This window comes from Otolemur garnettii, unplaced genomic scaffold (assembly GCF_000181295.1).
Source record: "Otolemur garnettii isolate 467f Iridium unplaced genomic scaffold, OtoGar3 scaffold00023, whole genome shotgun sequence".
NCBI classification, from domain to species: Eukaryota; Metazoa; Chordata; class Mammalia; order Primates; family Galagidae; genus Otolemur; species Otolemur garnettii.
Window position 1 is genome coordinate 10,650,187 of NW_003852418.1, and position 19,329 is coordinate 10,669,515.

General features: G+C 42.4%; 2 protein-coding genes across 6 annotated transcripts in view; one reads left to right on the forward strand and one right to left on the reverse strand.

Annotated features, from left to right (window-relative positions):
• CSE1L (chromosome segregation 1 like) overlaps positions 1-2,844 on the forward strand; it is a 44,701-nt gene extending 41,857 nt beyond the window's left edge. Inside the window, exons 24-25 of the mRNA XM_023511982.1 lie at positions 866-1,097; positions 2,605-2,844. Of these exons, the coding sequence (XP_023367750.1) occupies positions 866-1,097; positions 2,605-2,694 (322 nt within the window). The 3' untranslated portion in view covers positions 2,695-2,844. The remainder of the gene's footprint in view (positions 1-865; positions 1,098-2,604) is intronic.
• Positions 2,845-7,424: 4,580 nt separating this feature from the next.
• The window catches only part of STAU1 (staufen double-stranded RNA binding protein 1), a 66,624-nt gene continuing 54,719 nt past the window's right edge, over positions 7,425-19,329 (reverse strand). For 3 of the 5 annotated variants that reach the window (XM_012803879.2, XM_012803874.2, XM_023511936.1), the window contains 8 exons: positions 18,363-18,593; positions 16,708-16,851; positions 13,485-13,631; positions 12,244-12,319; positions 11,679-11,998; positions 10,787-10,909; positions 9,953-10,038; positions 7,425-8,926 (listed from right to left, as the gene is read on the reverse strand). In XM_012803879.2, coding sequence (XP_012659333.1) covers positions 8,911-8,926; positions 9,953-10,038; positions 10,787-10,909; positions 11,679-11,998; positions 12,244-12,319; positions 13,485-13,631; positions 16,708-16,851; positions 18,363-18,593 — 1,143 coding nt within the window. In that variant the 3' untranslated portion in view covers positions 7,425-8,910. The remainder of the gene's footprint in view (positions 8,927-9,952; positions 10,039-10,786; positions 10,910-11,678; positions 11,999-12,243; positions 12,320-13,484; positions 13,632-16,707; positions 16,852-18,362; positions 18,594-19,329) is intronic. The other 2 variants (XM_012803881.2, XM_023511937.1) reach the window with 1 other exon arrangement.

Sequence of the window (19,329 nt, forward strand, 5' to 3'; positions counted from 1 at the left end):
GCCGTCATTGTTGTTTGGCGGGTCCGGGCTGGGGATTCGAACCCACCACCTTAGGTGTACGTGGCTGGCGCCTTAGCCAGTTGAGCTATAGGCACAGAGCCCTAACAGAACTTTTAAGTGTTGACTCTCTGGTCACACAGCTAGCTTGAGATGGAGGAATTTTTGAAAGACAAGGTTAGGGTGCTGTGGCCAAAACAATTGATGACTGGTTTATAGATGGGGATAAGGTCTCTCTTAAGACTATGACTCTATAATTTTATTCCTCTGAGGATTTGCTTTTTTTTAATATTTAAAGTATTTTATTTTTTTGATACAGGGCCTCAAGTTATTGCCCTAGGTAGAGTGCCATGGCGTCACAGCTCCAATTCCTAGGCTTAATCTATTTTCTTTCCTCAGCCTCCTGAGTAGCTGGGACTACAGGCGCCTGCCACAACACCTGGCTATTTTTTAGTTGTAATTGTCTTTGTTTGGCAGGCCAGGGCTGGATTCGAACCCCTCAGCTCTCGTGTATGTGGCTGGCACCCTAGCCATTTGAGCCACAGGCACCAAGCCCATAGTATTTTCTTTTCAAGAGTTGGGATTTTGTTCTATCACCATGAACTCCTGGCCTTAAGCAGTGTCCCCATCCCAACCTCCTGATGAGCTGAGACTATAGGTACATACCACTATGCCTGACTAATTTTGAACTTGAACTTGTTTGGTAGAGACAGAATCTCATTCTTTTTGCCCAAGCTGATCTTGAACTCAAAACATCAAGCAGTCTTTACCTCAGTCTCCTGGCTAGCTGGGATTATGTACATGAGCCAGGGTTCCCAGCTCAAAAATACTTTCTTGATCTGATGTCTCTTGCTTTTTTCCAATCCAGGACTCCTTTATTACAGTCTCTTATTGGCCTTTTTGAGTTACCTGAGGATGATACCATTCCTGATGAAGAACATTTTATTGACATAGAAGATACACCAGGGTACCAGACTGCCTTCTCACAGTTGGCATTTGCTGGGAAAAAAGAGCATGATCCTGTAGGTCAGATGGTGAACAACCCCAAAATTCACCTGGCACAGTCACTTCACAAACTGTCTACTGCCTGTCCAGGAAGGGTAAGTGTATGTTACCCAGAAACTCTTGAGATTAATAGAGACTTTGGTGGGAAAGCAAGAGGATAGTAGTTGTTCTAGTGACATTTCTCATTTCATAATTCAACTACATCCCACTGAGTTATAGACAAAGCTTATTTAATTAAAACAGTGAGCCCTTTTTTTCCTTTTATTATTTACTAAAAGTATATTTTAAGTGAATGAATTGTAGGAGCAAGGGAAAAAGTATATTTACTTTCCATCTTGAAATAGCTCTATTATTAAAATGTTGTAGCACTTCTTTTTTTTTTCAGAGAGACAGTGTTGCCCAGACTGTGATGCAGGGGTGTAGTAACAGCTCACGGTAGCCTCAAGCTCCTGGGCTCAAGTGATCCTTTTGCTTTATAGTCCAAGAAGGGACTCTAGAATGGCCTACACAACCATGCCCAGCTTCTTTTTCTTTTTAACCTGCAACATAACGCGAGCTCTATAAAAGGTGCTGGCTAAATGCAACTGTATAGCCATTTATTATGTTTATAGAGTTGTATATTACCTAAAATTTACATTTTTAATTTTTGTTGTTGTTGTTAAGACAGTCTTACTACATTGCTCCTTGGTAGAGTGCTGTGGTCAGTCACAGCTCACAGCAACCTCTAACTTTGGGGTTTAAGCAATTTTCTTGCCTCAGTCTCCCAAGTAGCTGGGACTACAGGCGCCTGCCATAACGTCAGCTGTTTTCTTGTTGCAGTTGTCATTGTTTAGTTGGCCCAGGCCGCCTTGAACCCCCCTCAAGTTCAGTGCATGTGACTGGCGCTGTAACCGTTGTGCTATAGGTGCCAAGCCTGTATTTTTAATTTTCTTATGGGGAATAGGTCAGCATAACAAACGCTCATGTACCCAACTTCAGTAATTACTAGCATTTTGCCATTCTTGTTTCGTTGGTTTCTCTTTTTTTTACATTTGTACTGAGCAGGCCTTAGACTTCCTTAGACTTTTTTAACCTGACTAAAATGCCACTATTGCATAACTAACAAGAATTCCTCATGAATCTACATTTCAGACCTGTGTATTTTTTTTTTTTTTTTTTTTTTTTGAGACAGAGCCTCAAGCTGTCCCCCTGGGTAGAGTGCCGTGGCATTACAGCTCACAGCAACCTCCAACTCCTGGGCTCAAGCGAGTCTCCTGCCTCCGCCTCCCAAGTAGCTGGGACCACAGGCGCCCACCACAACACCTGGCTATTTTTTGGTTGCAGCCGTCATTGTTGTTTGGCGGGTCCGGGCTGGGGATTCGAACCCGCCACCTTAGGTGTACGTGGCTGGCGCCTTAGCCGGTTGAGCTATAGGCGCCGAGCCGACCTGTGTATTTTTAAAGGAATAAAGAGGCAGTCAAATTTCTTGTGAATCCTTTAGACAAGTGATGAATGGAATGATTGGCTGCTTCTGCCAGAGCCATGACCCCTCTCCCATAGACAGTGGGCTTTGTGTTGGTGCATCAAGGTCTCCAAGCTGGGGTATGTTTCTTTCTCTTGTAGGTTCCGTCAATGGTGAGCACCAGCCTCAATGCAGAAGCGCTCCAGTATCTCCAAGGGTACCTTCAGGCAGCCAGCGTGACATTGCTTTGAACTGCATTTTTCTCATTGGCTGAGTCCAGACGGTTTCCTAGGAAATCATGTAAACTTCTGAGCACAGCTGCATTAAAAGAAAGCAAGTTTTCCTTTTGAACTTTGGCAAATTCCAACTTGTAAAGGTTATTAAATGTTGCTTTAAGCTGAGCGTAAGCCAATTAAGTGGTTTGTGTAATCATAAACATAAGTGGGTGACTTTTCCAGCTTGCAACATCAAGGGACAAGTATTAAAAATTCAGCGTATGACCTTGATTTGAGCATTTGCACGGTTTAATTTTAAATTTTTGATGGGCACTCACTGTGGAGACTTCTATTTACTAAATCCTTCTGTTTTGAAGCTGTTGCTATTCATATTTCTCTTGCCCTTTGTCTTTTTTGTCTGAGTTTTTATTGGAAATGTAAGTGAAGTAATTTGCCAAGCAATGCACATTTCATAGTTTTAAATCTGTAATCAGCAATAAAAACCCTAAAATATGTATCTAAGAAAATCTGAAGAACAGATTTTCGGTGCTGATATACTATTATAAAAACGAAGAATTGCTCCCTTGTCCCCTCCTGGACTCCATAAAATTCTAATTTCTAAGTCATTTAAACTCAGGCTAGTTTTTTTTTTTTATAACAAGGGAAAAGAGGATATGCATACAGACTTGGGGCTTATCTACTAGAACTTTTTACAGCCATTCCTACCGTTTTGGATAAGTGGTTACGTCTGTGAGAGAAACGCTCTGCCTGGCTTCACAGGCCTGTAAGTACTTCTCATAGTGTGGACGTTTCATCTCTTTCACAGGGTCAGTCCCCTACAGATCAGAGGTTACTTTGAACTTTTCAATCCATGGCACCTTAGAACCTTGAGGTCTAGGAAGAGCCATCACAATGGGTGTGTCCCAGCAAAGGGCGCATGGGGAGCAAGGTGGCATTGGCTCAGTTGTGGCCTATGGAATTCTGTAGAATTGGTTTTTAGGGAATGAAAAATCAGAGTATCTAAAACTCTGAGACACAATTCACAGTTTTCTTATGCTGGAATTGTTGGGTATGTCACATAGTTAAATCAGAACCTCTTTCCGCCCAGGTTAAGTGAGTTTTCATAAAAATTACTGATGTCTTTGTTTACATTGCAGGAACACAAATGATTTTCTTGCCCATTTTTGTAGTCTTGCCATTTTATTTTTTAAGTTGTTTCTGGGTTTTGTTGGCTTTGATAGAGTAACAGAAACATTAAATTTTACGTTATTAGGCTTAAGTGGTCGCTGGCAGAAGGATATTGAGAAATTGGACGTCTGTTTTTTTAAGCTAGTTTAATATACATGGAAAGCAGGGAATCGATGCTGATGGTTTCTATATGTTTGGTACTCAACTCAGTTAAAGCTGGTGTTGAACATTTAAAGTAAATGCACAGCAGATACTGTCCTGAGGATGCTTGATGCAACATCTCACACTCAGGACTAATGAAGTTCTGAATGTTTTCCTCCCTTAGTTCAAAAGATTGAGTAGTGGATGGTTTGTCTTCGTAAATGCCAAGTATGTGTGTCTTTTTACAATGGTTACCAAACAGGAAGACCCATGTTTGCTTACTTTACTCTGCCGCAATTCGTTGATCAGTACTCTAAATTTATAGAAATTGCTTTTTTTGCGGGGGTGGGGGGGCAGGAGCCTCAAGCTGTACCCCTGGGTAGAGTGCTGTGGCATCACAGCAACCTCCAACTCCTGGGCTCAAGCGAGTCTCCTGCCTCAGCATCCCGAGTAGCTGGAACCACAGGCGCCCACCACAATACCTGGCTGTTATTTGGTTGCAGTTGTCGTTGTTTGGCAGGCCCAGGCTGGATTCAAACCCACCAGCTCTGGTGTACGTGGCTGGCACCTTAGCCACTTGAGCCACAGGTGCCAAGCCAGAAATTGCTTTTTGTTGAAGCTTCTTATTCCATCATCCAAGACAGTATTTATATCTGGCTTTCAAAGATTTAGTTAACGATAGACTGAAGTTGCTGGGGGTTTTTTGACAAGTGGTGATGACTGTAGCTCAGTGTCCATTTTCTGTTAAGTATGAAGACATGTGTCTGAATTACAGCTCTGCCACTGATAGTGAAGGTGAGCAAGTGACTTGATCTCTATAGTATCTATCTTCAGGGGGGTTATAATAATGAGATAATATTCATAGAGTACTTAAGCAGAGAACCCATACAGAGTAACCACTAATAAACAATGGAGAAAAGCCTTAGGAAAATCCCCCACACCCAGGTTATGTTTACATACTGAGGAAAAGTCATTGCAAAGTTTGTCATGGGAGCATCTTACTGGGTCCACTGATGATTATCCATGGTATTTGATCATGTCTTTAAACAACTTGACTTTTTACATAACTTATTTTTTATTTTAAATGTGCTTTCTTTATGGGGAACTTGGAAAATACAGAAAAATATTTAAAAATTAAAAATCATTCATATTTCTACCTGTTTTAAACATTTTGGTTCATTTTCCCTTTTTTCCCCAAAGTTATACATGAAATCATTCTATGTATATAATTTTATGTTTTTAAAATAACATTCATTTGGTAAACATCAGCAAATGTATATATATGACTTACCATTTTGAATATCTCATTACCAAATTACAATATATAAGCATGTTAGACATCTTGGAGGTTTTCTGATCTTATTGACAACTCTACAGATGAACATCCTTATATATCAACCTTTGTATCCCTATGTTCTGAAGGAATTCATTGGCTAATTAATCTCATGCAAAGGCTGTATCATTTTCTATAGCACACCTCAACCCACACTGGGCACTTTTCTTTTGTTGCCATTTTTATGGGTCAACGTGGTATTTCATTTCTTTACTTGTGGGGCATAATCAGCTTGATATTTAATCAAACTATTACAAGCATGTGGTAGAATGTTTATAGTAAATAGGTTTTATAACTGAGCGACTAGTTTCTGCACCCCCCACAAATTCCTTTCTTGAGGGTACCACTTTCAACTGGTGCTGCTTTAGTTCTTCAAGGGGTTTCTTTCTTAATTCATTTCCTTGCTAACCCTTGAGACATCTGTTAACTCCATTATGGAAAATGAAGATTTAGCTTAAACTATTAGTACCCTGATAACTAAGTATAGTTTACAGGCTTAAAGTGGTTCACCTTACAAGTGGACTTTATGAAAACGTGGAAATGATAACTCATGCAGTAGAAACCACACTTCAAGTTCATAACATTTTTTTTTTTAAACTTTCAGGCTAGTCAATAAATTACACGAGATAGCAAATATTTTATTATGAAATTGTGTTAGATGATTTTGCCCAACTATAAGCTAATATAAACACAAACAGCACATTTAAGGTGGGCTAGGCTAATTAAACGTTTCAGTAAGTGTATTAAATGTATTTTTGACTTAAAATATTTTCAACTTATCATGGTTAGTTGGTCAGGATATAACCCCATTATAAATTGAGGCGCATATGTAACTTAAACTCTTACCTCATTCCACCGGCAGTATCTCTGAGTCATCCATGTTGACCATGAAGGTCTCTTCCCATACCCTCCACTCCACTTCTAAATTGTTGGTTCTGTTGTGTTTTCAATTTCATATTGTCCAAGTAGATGGCATTTCATTCCATGAATGACCAGTTTTTTGTGCTTTACCTGTGGCTCCCCTTTATTTTTGAGAGTTTCACTAGGTTGCCCTCTGTAGATTGCCATGGTGTCACAGCAACCTCAAACTCTTCAGCTTAAGTGATTCTCTTGCCTCAGCCTCCCAAGTAGCTGGGCCTACAGGCATCTGCCACAATGCCCAGTTATTTTTTTGTTCTTGTTGCATTTGTCATTATTGGTTACCTGGCCTGGGCTGTGGGCGCTGAGCCGGCTCCCCTTTATTTTTGAGGCAAGGTCTTGCTTGCTCTGTTGCCAAGTGTCCAGAGTGCAGTGGCATTATCATAGCTCACAGCAATCTCAAACTCTTGGGCTCAAGTAATCCTTCTGCCTCAGCCTCCTGAGTAGCTGGGACTACAGGCATGCACCACCCCACCTGGCTAATTATTTTATGTAGAGACAAGTCTGGCTGGCCTTGAACTGCTGGAATTATAGGTGTAAGCTGCTGCCCCCACCCTTTTTAAGACATAAGGACATTTTTTTCCCTGCTTTTATCCTCAAAATGTTTTCTTTCACTTTGTCACCCTTGGTAGAGAGCTCACAGCATCCTCAAACTCCAGAACTCAAGTGATCCTCTGGCCTCAGCCTTTCAAGTAGCACCACCATGCCTGGCTAGTTTTGTTTTCTATTTTCAGTAGAAACAGGTTCTCACTCTTGCTCAGGCTGTGTCTCAAACTCCTGAGCACAAGCAATCCACCCACCTTGGCATCACCCTCTCAGAGTGCTAGGATTATAGGCTGTGGCTAGCCTATGCTCAAAATGTTGAATTCCCTTCCACCCATAGCATTTTCTATAACCACCTGATCACTTCTGGTTTTTCAGGTAGTCTGATTCATAACCTTCTTCCAAAACAAAAACCAACCTACCTGCCCTTCAGCCAGACTAGCATGCATGCCCACCTCAATTTCCAAGAGAGATTAGAGTGCCCGAGGGTATCAGCAGTCTCCTAACTCGTCGGGGTCACATCTTTGGGGAGCAGTATCAGGTCTGGGTGCCCACATGCCCCTCACAGGCAGCGATGCTCCCCATGCTGGCCCTCCATACCAGGCTTCCCGTGTTTGAGTTACTGCTCAACAGGACCAAATTCTTCATTAGTAGCTGTTTATTGATCAATAGTTTGATATAAAGTTATTTCAGATCTTCAGATTTTTGCCCATATGGAATCATAAGCATTACAAATTTTCTTAAAAATAAAAAAAGGGTAGAGGGCAACTTGGGAGGGGACCAAGGTAGCAGTAGTGGCATTTGAGAATAAATTAACAAAAAAAATTTAGTATTACCATTTATTGGTGACAAACACTAAGTTTTACTTACATTCCATGGGGAGAAAAATTCCAGCGTAAACAATGAATGGAAGCAGTACTTAACTTGCAAGGCTACCAGGCTTCTCTTCTGGACCATACGCAGAACCTCAGTGCACACATTTCTGTGTACTACAACACAACATCAAAAGCAACACAGCTGTATATGGAAACATAGGTCATTCTTTTCAGCCCTACATGGAGATGTAATTAACAGTATCAAGCACTCAAGGAAAATCAATCTGTAGGTATATGTGGACTACATGGAGATCATATCCTGTAGTGTAGTGACAGTTATGTCCTCAAGAGCTATATGGGTAGACACAATTTTTATAATCTTTAAAACAAAGATCAAAGTTCATTTCTTTAAGTCCTGTTGTATTAACAAAAATAAAATAGAAAAGGAACCAAATGATCACCTAAAGTTTAAAATTCCTAAAATTGTCCAATTTGTACAACTGGGGGAGACTTCATCAAGGTTTCTGAGAAGTCCAGGACTGTTTCAGCTAAACCAGAGGGCACACAATTTGCATCACTGAAATGGTCCTGGGTTAGTCCGATAAAATAAAAATGTATAAGCACATACACATGGATATGATCTTTGCCGGTTAGATAACAGGTAAAGTTAGTCTCAGACAAGTTTCCAAACTGTGCTAATAACTAGATACAATTGAGACTCAACTCTCAAATGAAAATTTTATATAGTGTCATATCAATCAAAAGAAAATAAACTAAGAGAAAGCAGTGGTTATGATGTGGGTACTACAGGAGGTGGTGGGGCCATAGCACGCTAGAAAAGTTAGGTTACACTGAGTAAGAAGCATTTGATTTTCTCTGGTGCTTTTAGCTCTGGGGCCGGTCTAAGGCCTCTCTCTGGTGTGGCTGTCCAGGGTTTGTCCCAAAGTGTGAGTGAGCCAGTTTGAGAAAGGGCCATGCTTTCTGTTTTCTGTTTCTTCTTTCACACGGCAAAATAAAATAAAGACCAAGTACTGGGGTGCCCAGGGCATGATCTGCTGGTTTCCTGATGGAGTAGCTGCTTCTGTGTGGGAACCACTTGTTCACAAAGTGGCCATCACAATAAACCCAGCACAGTCCAGCCCAGCCGTGGCCACCTCCTTAATGTCTCCATCTTCACCACACTGCTGCCCTCATTCTTTACCCACTGTGTCTCTCGGCCCACTGGAGGTATCAGAAATTCCAAATTTTCAAAGCAGTTTCAGTATTTTCAGTATATATGTTGGGATCTTATAATGGTTCCTGGCCAGAAAAGGTTCAGCACCTCCCACACCTTTAGGGAAGAAAAATAAAAATAACAGGTTTAAAACACTGAGACAAGCTGTATGTTATAAATGGAAAGAATTTAGCTAACAGGAACAATTCCAACAGTACATACAGGCCCCAGTACTGGATTAAAGTAAGATCTTCCCAGGATACACTATTAAAACAGCAAGGAAGATGTGTGTATGTTAACTCTGGGAGGAAAAAGAAATACATCTATATATCTGCATTAAAAAAAATACAAAGCTCATACCTATAATTTTAGCACTCTGGGAGGTTGGAGCAAGTGGATTGGATTGTTTCAGCTCAGGAGTTCAAGACAGTGTGAGCAAGAGTGAAACCCCATCTCTACTAAAAACAGAAAAACTAGCTGGGTACTGTGGTGGGCAGTCCCAGCTACTTGGGAGGGTGAGCCAAAGAAGCTCTTGATACCAAGTTTGAGGTTGCTGTGAGCTGTGACTCCATTGTACTCTGCCCAGAAGGACAAGAGACTCTGTCTCAAACAAAACAGTACAGGCTCAGCACCTGTAGCTCAGCAGCTAGGGTGCTAGCGACACTAGGCTGGTGGGTAAGAACCCGGCCCAGGCCTGCTAAACAGTAACAATTACAACAAAAAAAATACCCGGGCGTTGTGGCAGGCACCTGTAGTCCCAGGTACTTGGGAGGCCGAGACAAGAGAATCGCTTAAGCTCGTGAGTTTGAGGTTGCTGTGAGCTGTGATATCACAGCACTCTACCAAGGGCAACATAACACTGTCTCCAAAAAAAAGAAAAGGAAAAAAACAGTACAAGAAAGACATACAAGAAACTAACAAAAATATACTGTAGGAGAGGAGGGTTTGGAACTGTGTGAGGGCAAAATTGTCACTGTGCACCTTGTGAAGTAACAGTTTTGAATTAATGAATGTGTGACCTATTCAAAATTTTTAAAAAACCAAAATAGTAGAGCTCTCTGCCTAGAGAATGTGGAAACCTTTCACAGGGAAGGGCCAGAAAGTGACACGGGCAGGTGTTCCCACGGTCAGCTGCACACTCACACAGACACTGGTCCGTTTCCTGTTCTTGGCATCTCTGTACTTTGTTGGTCCAAATCAGACAGCAACTTTAAAATGTTGAGAGCAGCCTGGTGGGAATGGAAAAACAGGTAAACCACAGACACTGCTTGGACCACGGCATGACACACTGGACAGGCAAGTGACAGCTCCTGTTCCCAATAAATAGGTTCTAACTTTTAAAAACTGGTACCCCTAAATAAGATGGTTAAATGTGTAATTTAAAATACTAATTAAATAAAACTTAACCATGATTGTCTCACTGAATCACTTGTATTTACTTCTAGTATTTTTCACCTTGTAGTAACCAGACTATATACATTTTTATATCCTGATTTCAAATAACCAAATATATTTTCCTTGCTGTTACATTATGTACAGATACTAATCTGATGGATGCATCATTGTATTTCATCAAGTGATACACCATAGTTTAATTTCATCAATTCCTTTTTCTTTCTCAATTTTCTTACAATTTCATCCTGAAACAGAATACCAAAGGAAGGGGCTTTCTACAACAGCCAGAATGCGGACCTACAATTCCTTGTTCTGGTAAGAAAAGAAGTGAACACAGTCTGTGAGTGAGCATGGGAAAAGGAAGAGCAAGGCAGACTAAACCCAACAATAGGATGGGACAGTGATCCAGTCAACTAAGACAAAAGAGAATTCAGAAATACAGACTGACTATCAATCAGCTGTTCTCAAGGTCTATGGGAGAATCCTCCTACCTTCCTGGGGTAGTAACAAGCTGAACAAGGGAAGACTCGACATAACCACACAAAGTAATTCATTGACCCCTCTGCCCTAGCAGGGACATACCATATCATGGCAGGATTCCACATCTTTGCCAATACCATGGCTGATCAGAGGCGGCTGAGAGGAGCAGTTGATAAGAGATACAAATTCGTTCTTGTTATTTTTGGGGAAGTCTTTGTATTCAACCTAAGGGGAAAAAAGAGATCTGAGGCCAGGGCAGGGCAGGGCACACAGTAAGTACAAGCAGGCTGGAGAATTGCAGCTCCAGGCCCAAAAACCAAGAGAGCACTTCTCTCACTGAGCTCAGCCAGACTGGCCACGCCAACCCTACCCTGTCAGGGGACTGCTGCTGAGGGGCCCCAGTCCAGACTTCAGGAACCTAGGTGTTTACTCAAAATCACTGGGCTATAAGTAGCCACATCCTCCTACTAGGCAGAAAGCACCAACATTTGTTCTTTTTGAAATCCAAATTCTCAACCATTACTAGTGGTTAGAGGCTTTAAGAGGGTTAGATTTTAAAATGTTACCAGGCAGCGCCTGTTGCTTAGTGGATAGGGCGGTTGGAACCCAGCCTGGACCTGCTAAACAACAAAGAATGACAGCTACAACAACAAAAAATAGCTGGGCATTGTGGCAAGCACCAGTAGTCCCAGCTACTTGGGAGGCTGAGAATCGCGTAAGCTCAAGAATTTGAGGTTGCTGTGAGCTATGACTTCACAGCTCTACCGAGAGCAACGAACTAAGACTCTCAAATAATAATAATAATAAAATAAAATGTTATTACCAAAGGATAAGAATTTTCTCTTACCATATATGCTTACAATACTTTCTGTGCCTGCCTTCCCTCCCCCTTCCATCCCCTAAACAAAACTTAAAAAACAAGATACAAAGCTCATTCCCCGAGAGCGGCCTAAAGATGACTACTGATGTCCAGCACTTATAGCACAGGCGTTACCTGGAATCCCTGGACTCTGGAGAGATAGTCCAGTTGCTCAGAGGGTCTTGTTAGAGGTCCATGGGGTACGTGGCCTGAAGAGATGTTATTCTTTAAAATGGTCTCAGCTGTGGGCGAGGTGCCCCCATACAACAACTCTCGGGCTATCATGGCAGTTACCGTAGCCTTGGCAGGATTTGGCGCTACCCTGGTGAAATCTTTGGCGTGATGTCCTTGACTGACTCCTACAGCCTGGGCGACCTCAGGCACCATGGGAAGAATTCCAGCAGGCAGCTGCTGATGGCTGAGATAAGGCATCCTAAACTCATCCTCTTTATTACCTGGGGAAGGTATTTCTTATCACACAGATAGATAAACACCAATCCACATCCACTGCCTGGAAAGACGCTATAACTTTGTACTCCTCCCACCACTGGCCCTCTCCTGGGCACACAAAGCAGCAGTGACACAGATGGAGACACTGCGTGTTGGGACTCACTGACCAATCCAGGTCTTACTGTTAATTGGGAACCATGCAAACCCCAGGGTCACAAACACATGAAGACAACGTTAAGATCACACTTACTAGTTCCATTTTCATCCCCAGAGCTAGGTTCAAAAAAGGTTACTTTTCTTCCATCCCCTGGTTTCTTTACTGGTGTCTTTAAAAGAAAAAAAAAAGGCCATGAGCATAAATAAATAATTGAGAAATCAGTTCCTGCTAACTAAAACTATGCAAACTCCCATCAGCATCATTGATGCCACTGGCAGAAAAGCCTGAGCCCTGGTATGCATATGCCATCCTGACACATGCCTTTCTCCCAGTGAACCCATCCCCCCTCACCCACGCCAGCCTGTCCACCAAGAGCATCTGACGAACTACATCAACCAGAGAGTGAGGAGCCTCCGCTATCACAGGAAGACAGAGAAACATGTAACCAGAGGAGCAGAGATGCCAGATTGGCAGAGCCCACCAACATAGGGAAGAAGCTTTTAGACTGAAGCTAATTATAAATCAATATTTCCTGAAGCTTATATCCAATTAAAAGATAAGGTGTTATTTCCAAAGTAACACACATTAAGCACAAGGTCTCCTTTCTGACAAATAAGGATGCTGCTTATGAATCTCCAAACAAGGTTTTGAAATGAAAACCCCAAAAGCCAGTGCTAGGATCTATGCCAATGGGGTCCCAAAGCATTAGCTGTGGCCACTGCTGATGTCAATTCAATATGACTGGTAGACATGAACGAATCAGTCTGGATTTCAAGTTTATCCCAACAGGACCACTCAGTGATTAGAAACAAAGTCATCCATGGATTCGGCTAAAGTTCTATTTATCACTCTTGGCCCAAGTGAATTTTTCAACAGGCAATTTTCATCTGGTATTCATTTCACATAAGGAAAATCACAAACCTAAACTATGGATTTGACCCAACTCTAACGTCACAATGTCTCAATGTCCCAGAAAAAAGTCTGTGAATCTTTTATGCAGGGTTCATTTCAAGACTGCAAATGACAGACACACACTCATTCATTTCAAGCCAAATTATCCATCACCTTACAAAGGAGGAGGAACAAGCTGCCCTCCACAAAGCATCCTCAGACTGCAAAGATGCTAAAATAACAATCTAACCCAGAGCCATGCCTCAACATGCAAGTCCCCACTGAGCACATTATAATGGTCCAAATGGATTAAGATGCTGCTCAGCAGGGTTACTTTACTGCCAGAAGGAGGAAGCCTGGCCCTGAAGCTTGCCCATGGAGATGCCAGAGCTCCCTGGGTGAAGCAAGAAGACCATCTTGTGATAAGAGCCCCAAGCAGTCACCTTCTCCTCTGACTTAAGTGCTGGTTTGGTGGGCTGCGCCTGCGGTACTTTGAAACCAAGAATCTCCAGCATGTTCTCAGCTGCATTGCGTTTGGCCACCTTCTTATTGGTGCCTGATCCTTCTGCAGTGTGGTTTCCAACCTTCACCTACATAAAGAAGTCAACATACAAACCAGTGCTTAAGTCTTCAGAGTAAAGACAAGGCAAGAATTATGTGTTAGCAAAAGAACTCAGCAATGGTCAGAAGCTAGAAGGCTCAAAGGTGATGCCTGGAACTGACCCAGTCTGGTCTTAGATCTGATTATTAAATATTCAGGAATTTGGAAAGCTGGCTGTTAAACATGGCCATTATTAAACATTAAATTATATAGATTTGTAATTATTTTAACAACAAGAGGCAATGATCTGAATATCATTTATAATTATGCTCTGGAGCGTCTGTCCTTCTGTGGTGTTTCTGCTGGGACAGACAATGCTGCTGCCCCTACACATCTCCCCAACTCTATGCTCAGACTGTTGCTCTGCCTAAAGTCAGCCACAGTAACAGTACTGGTACTCCACAAATCTGTACATGCTGCAGATCAAAGATTAAGTTATTTACTGCTTTCTAACTCTAAACTTAAAATGATGGAGAAAAAGCTAATAACACGCTTAATGCGATTTAAGCTTAGAAGCATGTGAAATCTATAGCCATTACATTGTAACTAGCACAAAACACTGAAACAGGCTGGGTACAGTGGCTCATGCCTGTAATCTGTAATCCTAGCACTCTGAGAACTGAGGCAGGAATATCGCTTGATCACAAGAGTTTGAGACCAGCCTGTGCAAAATGAGACCTCCCCCTGCCCCCACTGTCTCTCCTAAAAAAAGAAAAATTAGTGGAGCACAGTGGTACATGCCTCTAGTCCCAGCTACTCAGGAGGCTGAGGCAGAAGGATCTCTTAACCCAGGAATGTGAGGTTGCTGTGAGCAAGGCTGACACTGCAGCACTGTAGCAGAGTGAGACTCTGTCTCAAAACAAAATAAACATTTTTCTAGTCTTTGAAAATTATTACCCAAGGCTGGGCACGGTGACTCATGCCCCTGTAATCCTAGTACTCTGGCAGGCTAAAGTGGGTGAATTGCCTCACAGATTCAAGACCAGCCTGAGCAAGAGCGAGACCCAATCTCTAAAATTAATCAGGCATTGTGGTGGGCACCTGTAATCCCAGCTACTTAGGAGGCTGAGGCAAGACTTGAGCCCAAGAATTTGAGGTTGCCGTGAACTGTGACGACACAGCTCTCTACCAAGGACTTCAAAGTGAGACTCCGTCTCAAAAAAAAAAAAGAAAAAAGAAAAATGAGTGACTACTCATATTGTTTACTTTCATCTTACTTGTTAATATAAACAAAAAATGTCAACTAACACTCAAGCTAGACTTATATCCCAGGTCTAAACTATAAATCTAACGATGACATTAGCAACATCTCTGCTGAACTAGATAGTAATAAAGCACTGTTATGTTGTCTGAGTTCCTGACATTATTGTTGGTGACTATCACACAGATGTATTACATTTACCGTACAATAAAAATACTAAAGATTGGCTCAGTTCCTGTAGCTCAGTGGCTGGTGCACCAGCCACATACACCAGAGCTGACAGGTTCGAATCCAGCCCAGGCCTGCCAAACAACAACTATGACCAAAAAAAAAAAAAAAAAAGCCAGACATTGTGGTGGGCACCTGTAGTCCCAACTACTTGTGACTCTATTCAAGAGAATCGCTTAAGCCTGAGAGTTTGAGGTTGCAGTGAGCTGTGATGCCACAGTACTCTACTAAGGGCAACAAAGGGAGACTGTCTCAAAAAAAAAACCAAAACTAAGTATTATTTGTAAATTATTCTAAATTCACACATACAAATGTGCATGTAGGTGTGTGTGTCCCCATCTATACCCACATGCACATCCCTCCTACCATACCACCCTGCACTGAGATTTGGCTGTGCAACCTTGTAGCATACCACTGCTTCCAAGCAGGTCCAGATCACAGGTACCCAGCTGCTACCACCAAAAGCCCTATGTCAAAATGCTGAAAAAGTCAAGAAAATCCTTGCCAGGCCTCCATGAGTGGCCTGGGGCTAAATTCAAACCTGGCCACCACCAGCCATCTCATCATCTTGGACAAATTACTGATTCTCTCAGAAAACTACAATTTCCGCTTGTCAAATGGGAAGGATCATTATTTTTCCTACCTTCTGACTAGGGAGTTGAAACACACTAGGTTAAATGACAACTCCTTACAGGTTGTAAACTACTATAGGAGAGTTACATATTCTGTTTTTCATCAGAAAACACTATAAAATTCAAATCACAATTAAATCAAGCTGCCCATGTGAAATATTCATTAAATAAGCACATGGACAAACACTCTGTACCAATCTGCAGTGCCACTGCAATCTAAGGAAAAACCAATCCTTAATTCTAGATTCTATAAAAGTATTAGGAGAAGCAGGAATAGATCCTGTGTTGGTTTGAGACACTCTTGCTATGTTACCCCGCCTAGAGTACAGTGGTGTCATCACAGCTCACTGCAACCTCAAACTCCTGAGCTCAAGCGATCCTCCGGCATTGGCCTCCCAGAGTGCTAGGATTACAGGTGTGAGGCACCACATCCAGCCAAAATTTATCTTTAGAAAATAACAATATTGGCTTGGTGCCCGTAGCTCAGTAGTTAGGGCACCAGCAACATACACAGGGGGACGGCAGGTTCAAACCCTGCCTGGGCCTGCTAAACAACGATGACAACTACAACAACAACAACAACAAAAATAGCCGAGCATTGTGGTGGGCGCCTATAGTCCCAGCTACTTGGGAGGCTGAGGCAAGAGAATTGCTTAAGCCTAAGAGTTGGTGGTTGCTGTGAGCTGTGATACTACGGCACTCTACCAAAGGCAACATAGTGAGACTGTCTCAAAAAAATAAATTATTTATGAAAATATCTCCAACATGCAATGAAGAAAAAAATTCACCCACAATCTCATCATCCCAACACTCTGCAAAATTTTGTCGTCATGCGTTCACATTCCCACTGTGCCCTTGGGGGTCCCATGGTACACAGACAAGGGCACGTTTTTATGTTGTTAGGTAAGGATAACCTTTGATGGCAAGGTGTCTGGTCCTTGGACCTTGATCAGACCCTGAGACTGACGTCAGAAGAAGGGCTGCAGCACCCCACACAGACCCACCTGCATCACGAACTCCCTGCGGCGTGGGAGGCCTCGCTCCGTGAGGAGCATGTACTCCGGTTCCTTCTCCTTCTTTGCCTGCTGGATCTGGGCCAGTCTGCTAATCGGATTTATCCCCTGGCCATATTCTGGGCCTGTCTGTGGCTGAGGAACCAAGAATACAGAAACTTTGTGCCATGCAATTCATAGAAAAGACTTGGCCGATTCAGAGGTCAGAATATGACAGGAGATGAAAGATTTTTTGTTGATCTAATGGCTTAGAATTACTCAGATTTTTTTAAGGTAATCTTTTAAAATTAAAAGATGGGCGGTGCCTGTAGCTCAGTTGGCAGGGCGCTGGCCACACACACCAAGGGTGAAGGGTTCGAACCTGGCCCAGGCCAGCTAAAACAATGACAACTGCCACAACAACAACAACAAAAAATAGCCGGGCATTGTGGTGGGCGCCTATAGCCCAGCTACTTGGGAGGCTGAGGCAAGAGAATCGCTTAGGGTCAAGATTTTGAAGTTGCTGTGAACTTTGGCTACGGCACTCTACCCAGGGCAACAGCTTGAGACTATCTCAAATAAATAAATTAATTAATTAAATTAAAAGATGCTTTATGGTTTTCTACAATTGTTCTGAGGTGATTTTAAGGTCTTAGCAAGCCAACATCAACATTTCACTATTACTGGCAAGCATTAATTGCAACACCTAGCTTTTTAAAAAATTTTAGCATGTAATAATAAATAGAAAAAAATAGAAAAACACTATTCCTTAAAATGCCCTGAAAGTCTGTATGATAAGTTCCACCAGCTTACTTAATAACTCAAAATCCAGAAGCCATGGATGAAAAGAAAAAAAAAAAAAAAAGACTCATGCTGACACCATATGGAAAGAAAAAGTTAAAAATCCCATAGTTACTTCCTGATGGCCAACTTCTGTGCCAAGGAATCTTCGCTCAGTCCACTGATCAGCAGTGATTTGGAGGTTATATTAAGCAGAAAAGGAAACTATGAGACTACATACAGTTCATCACTTTTATGTAAGAAAAATTTAGATCTTGGGCGGCACCTGTGGCTCAAAGGATTAGGGTGCCGGCTCCATATGCCAGAGGTGGCAGATTCAAACCCAGCCCTTGCCAAAATACTGCAAAAAAAAAAAAAAAAAATTTAGACCTTGATATGACACGAAACCATGTATACTGAGAATTAGAGCAGACCCTAGCACTCATAAATGTCCCCAAATGGAATCCTGTCCCCTTTCTAGGGATAGGGAAGGGATTTGATAGGTTCCTTAGTGCAACTCAAAAATCCCAAAGAAGGCAGTCCAGGGGCCTAGAGTCCAACATGGGTCTCTCTCACCTTCGGGAAGCATGGCAGTCACTGAGATGTACCCACATGCTTTCCGCACAGACATTTCAGTCCGGCCCTGCTCCTCACTGTAATCCTGGGGTTGTAATAAGCAACCCCTGCCTATGTGTGTGGGTGTGTCTGCAGGTACTTCTACTGAACGGACACGTGTCCTTATCTGTACCTAACCTGTGGGTCTTGCAGCGGGTTTACCAGGTTTGTCATGTAGCTTGTCCCCTTTCACCCTGGGGACAGCTATCAGCCTTCTAAACACCTCAACCATCTGTGGGAAATAAAAACTCTTTGTTCAGAAAAGATCTTACTTTGGCTATGGGTTTTGTTTTCTTTTTGATTCTGGGCTTCACTCGCTCAACTGCTGGCAGGGGGGGCAACTTCTTCAGCTCCTCAAGAACAGCTATCGCCGCATTTTTCTTTGAAATCTTCTTGCTCTTCCCTTCACCTTCCCCCACGAACTCCCCAACTGAAACCTTGGTCACAAAGTTCTTCATGTGGGGTGGGCCGCTCTCCCGGGCCACCTGTGTCAGAGGGAAAGACTGAGTGAAAGCGGACAGACACTTAGTAAGAGCTGTAGGGCACAGTGGCAAGCACACGTCACACAAAACACAGGCAGAGGGGCATCGCGGACAAGGCCCCCTAAATGAAGGGAGTGGGAACATCAACAAAAGGAAGCAGTGATCAATTCTCAATGCTCTTTACCCCTTACTTTTTAAACTGTTCACTTGCTTGAGTCTGATGATACAAAACAATAAGACATGTGTACTAGGGAGACATTCTCTACCCCCGACTCTCCCTTCAGAATGGCTCACACCTCCCCCCCAGGATCCTAGGCTGTGCCCAGTGCAGTGTGACCCACTGTGACTGGCAGAAAGGAAGCTAGCTGAGAGAAGCCCAGAAATCAGTGCAGCACAAAGCGTTCCAGTTTAGTACCATGCTGACTAAATACAGACTGGTAAGCTGCTGTAAAGAATGAAAAAACTTTTTAGGAACCAATAAAGAATGATTTCCTTTCTTCTTTTTCTTTTTTTTTGAGACAGAGTCTCATTCTGGCCCCCTGACTAGAGTGCTGTGGTGTCATAGCTCATAGCAACCTCAAGTTCTTGGGCTCAAGTGATCCTCTTGCCTCAGTTTTTCTATTTTTAGGAGAGATAGGGTCTTGCTATTGCTCAGGTTGGTCTCCAACTCCTGAGCTCAAATGATCCACCCACCTCATAAAGAATGATTTCTAGCATATATTAACTGAAAAAAAAAAAAAAAAAAAAAAAAAAAATC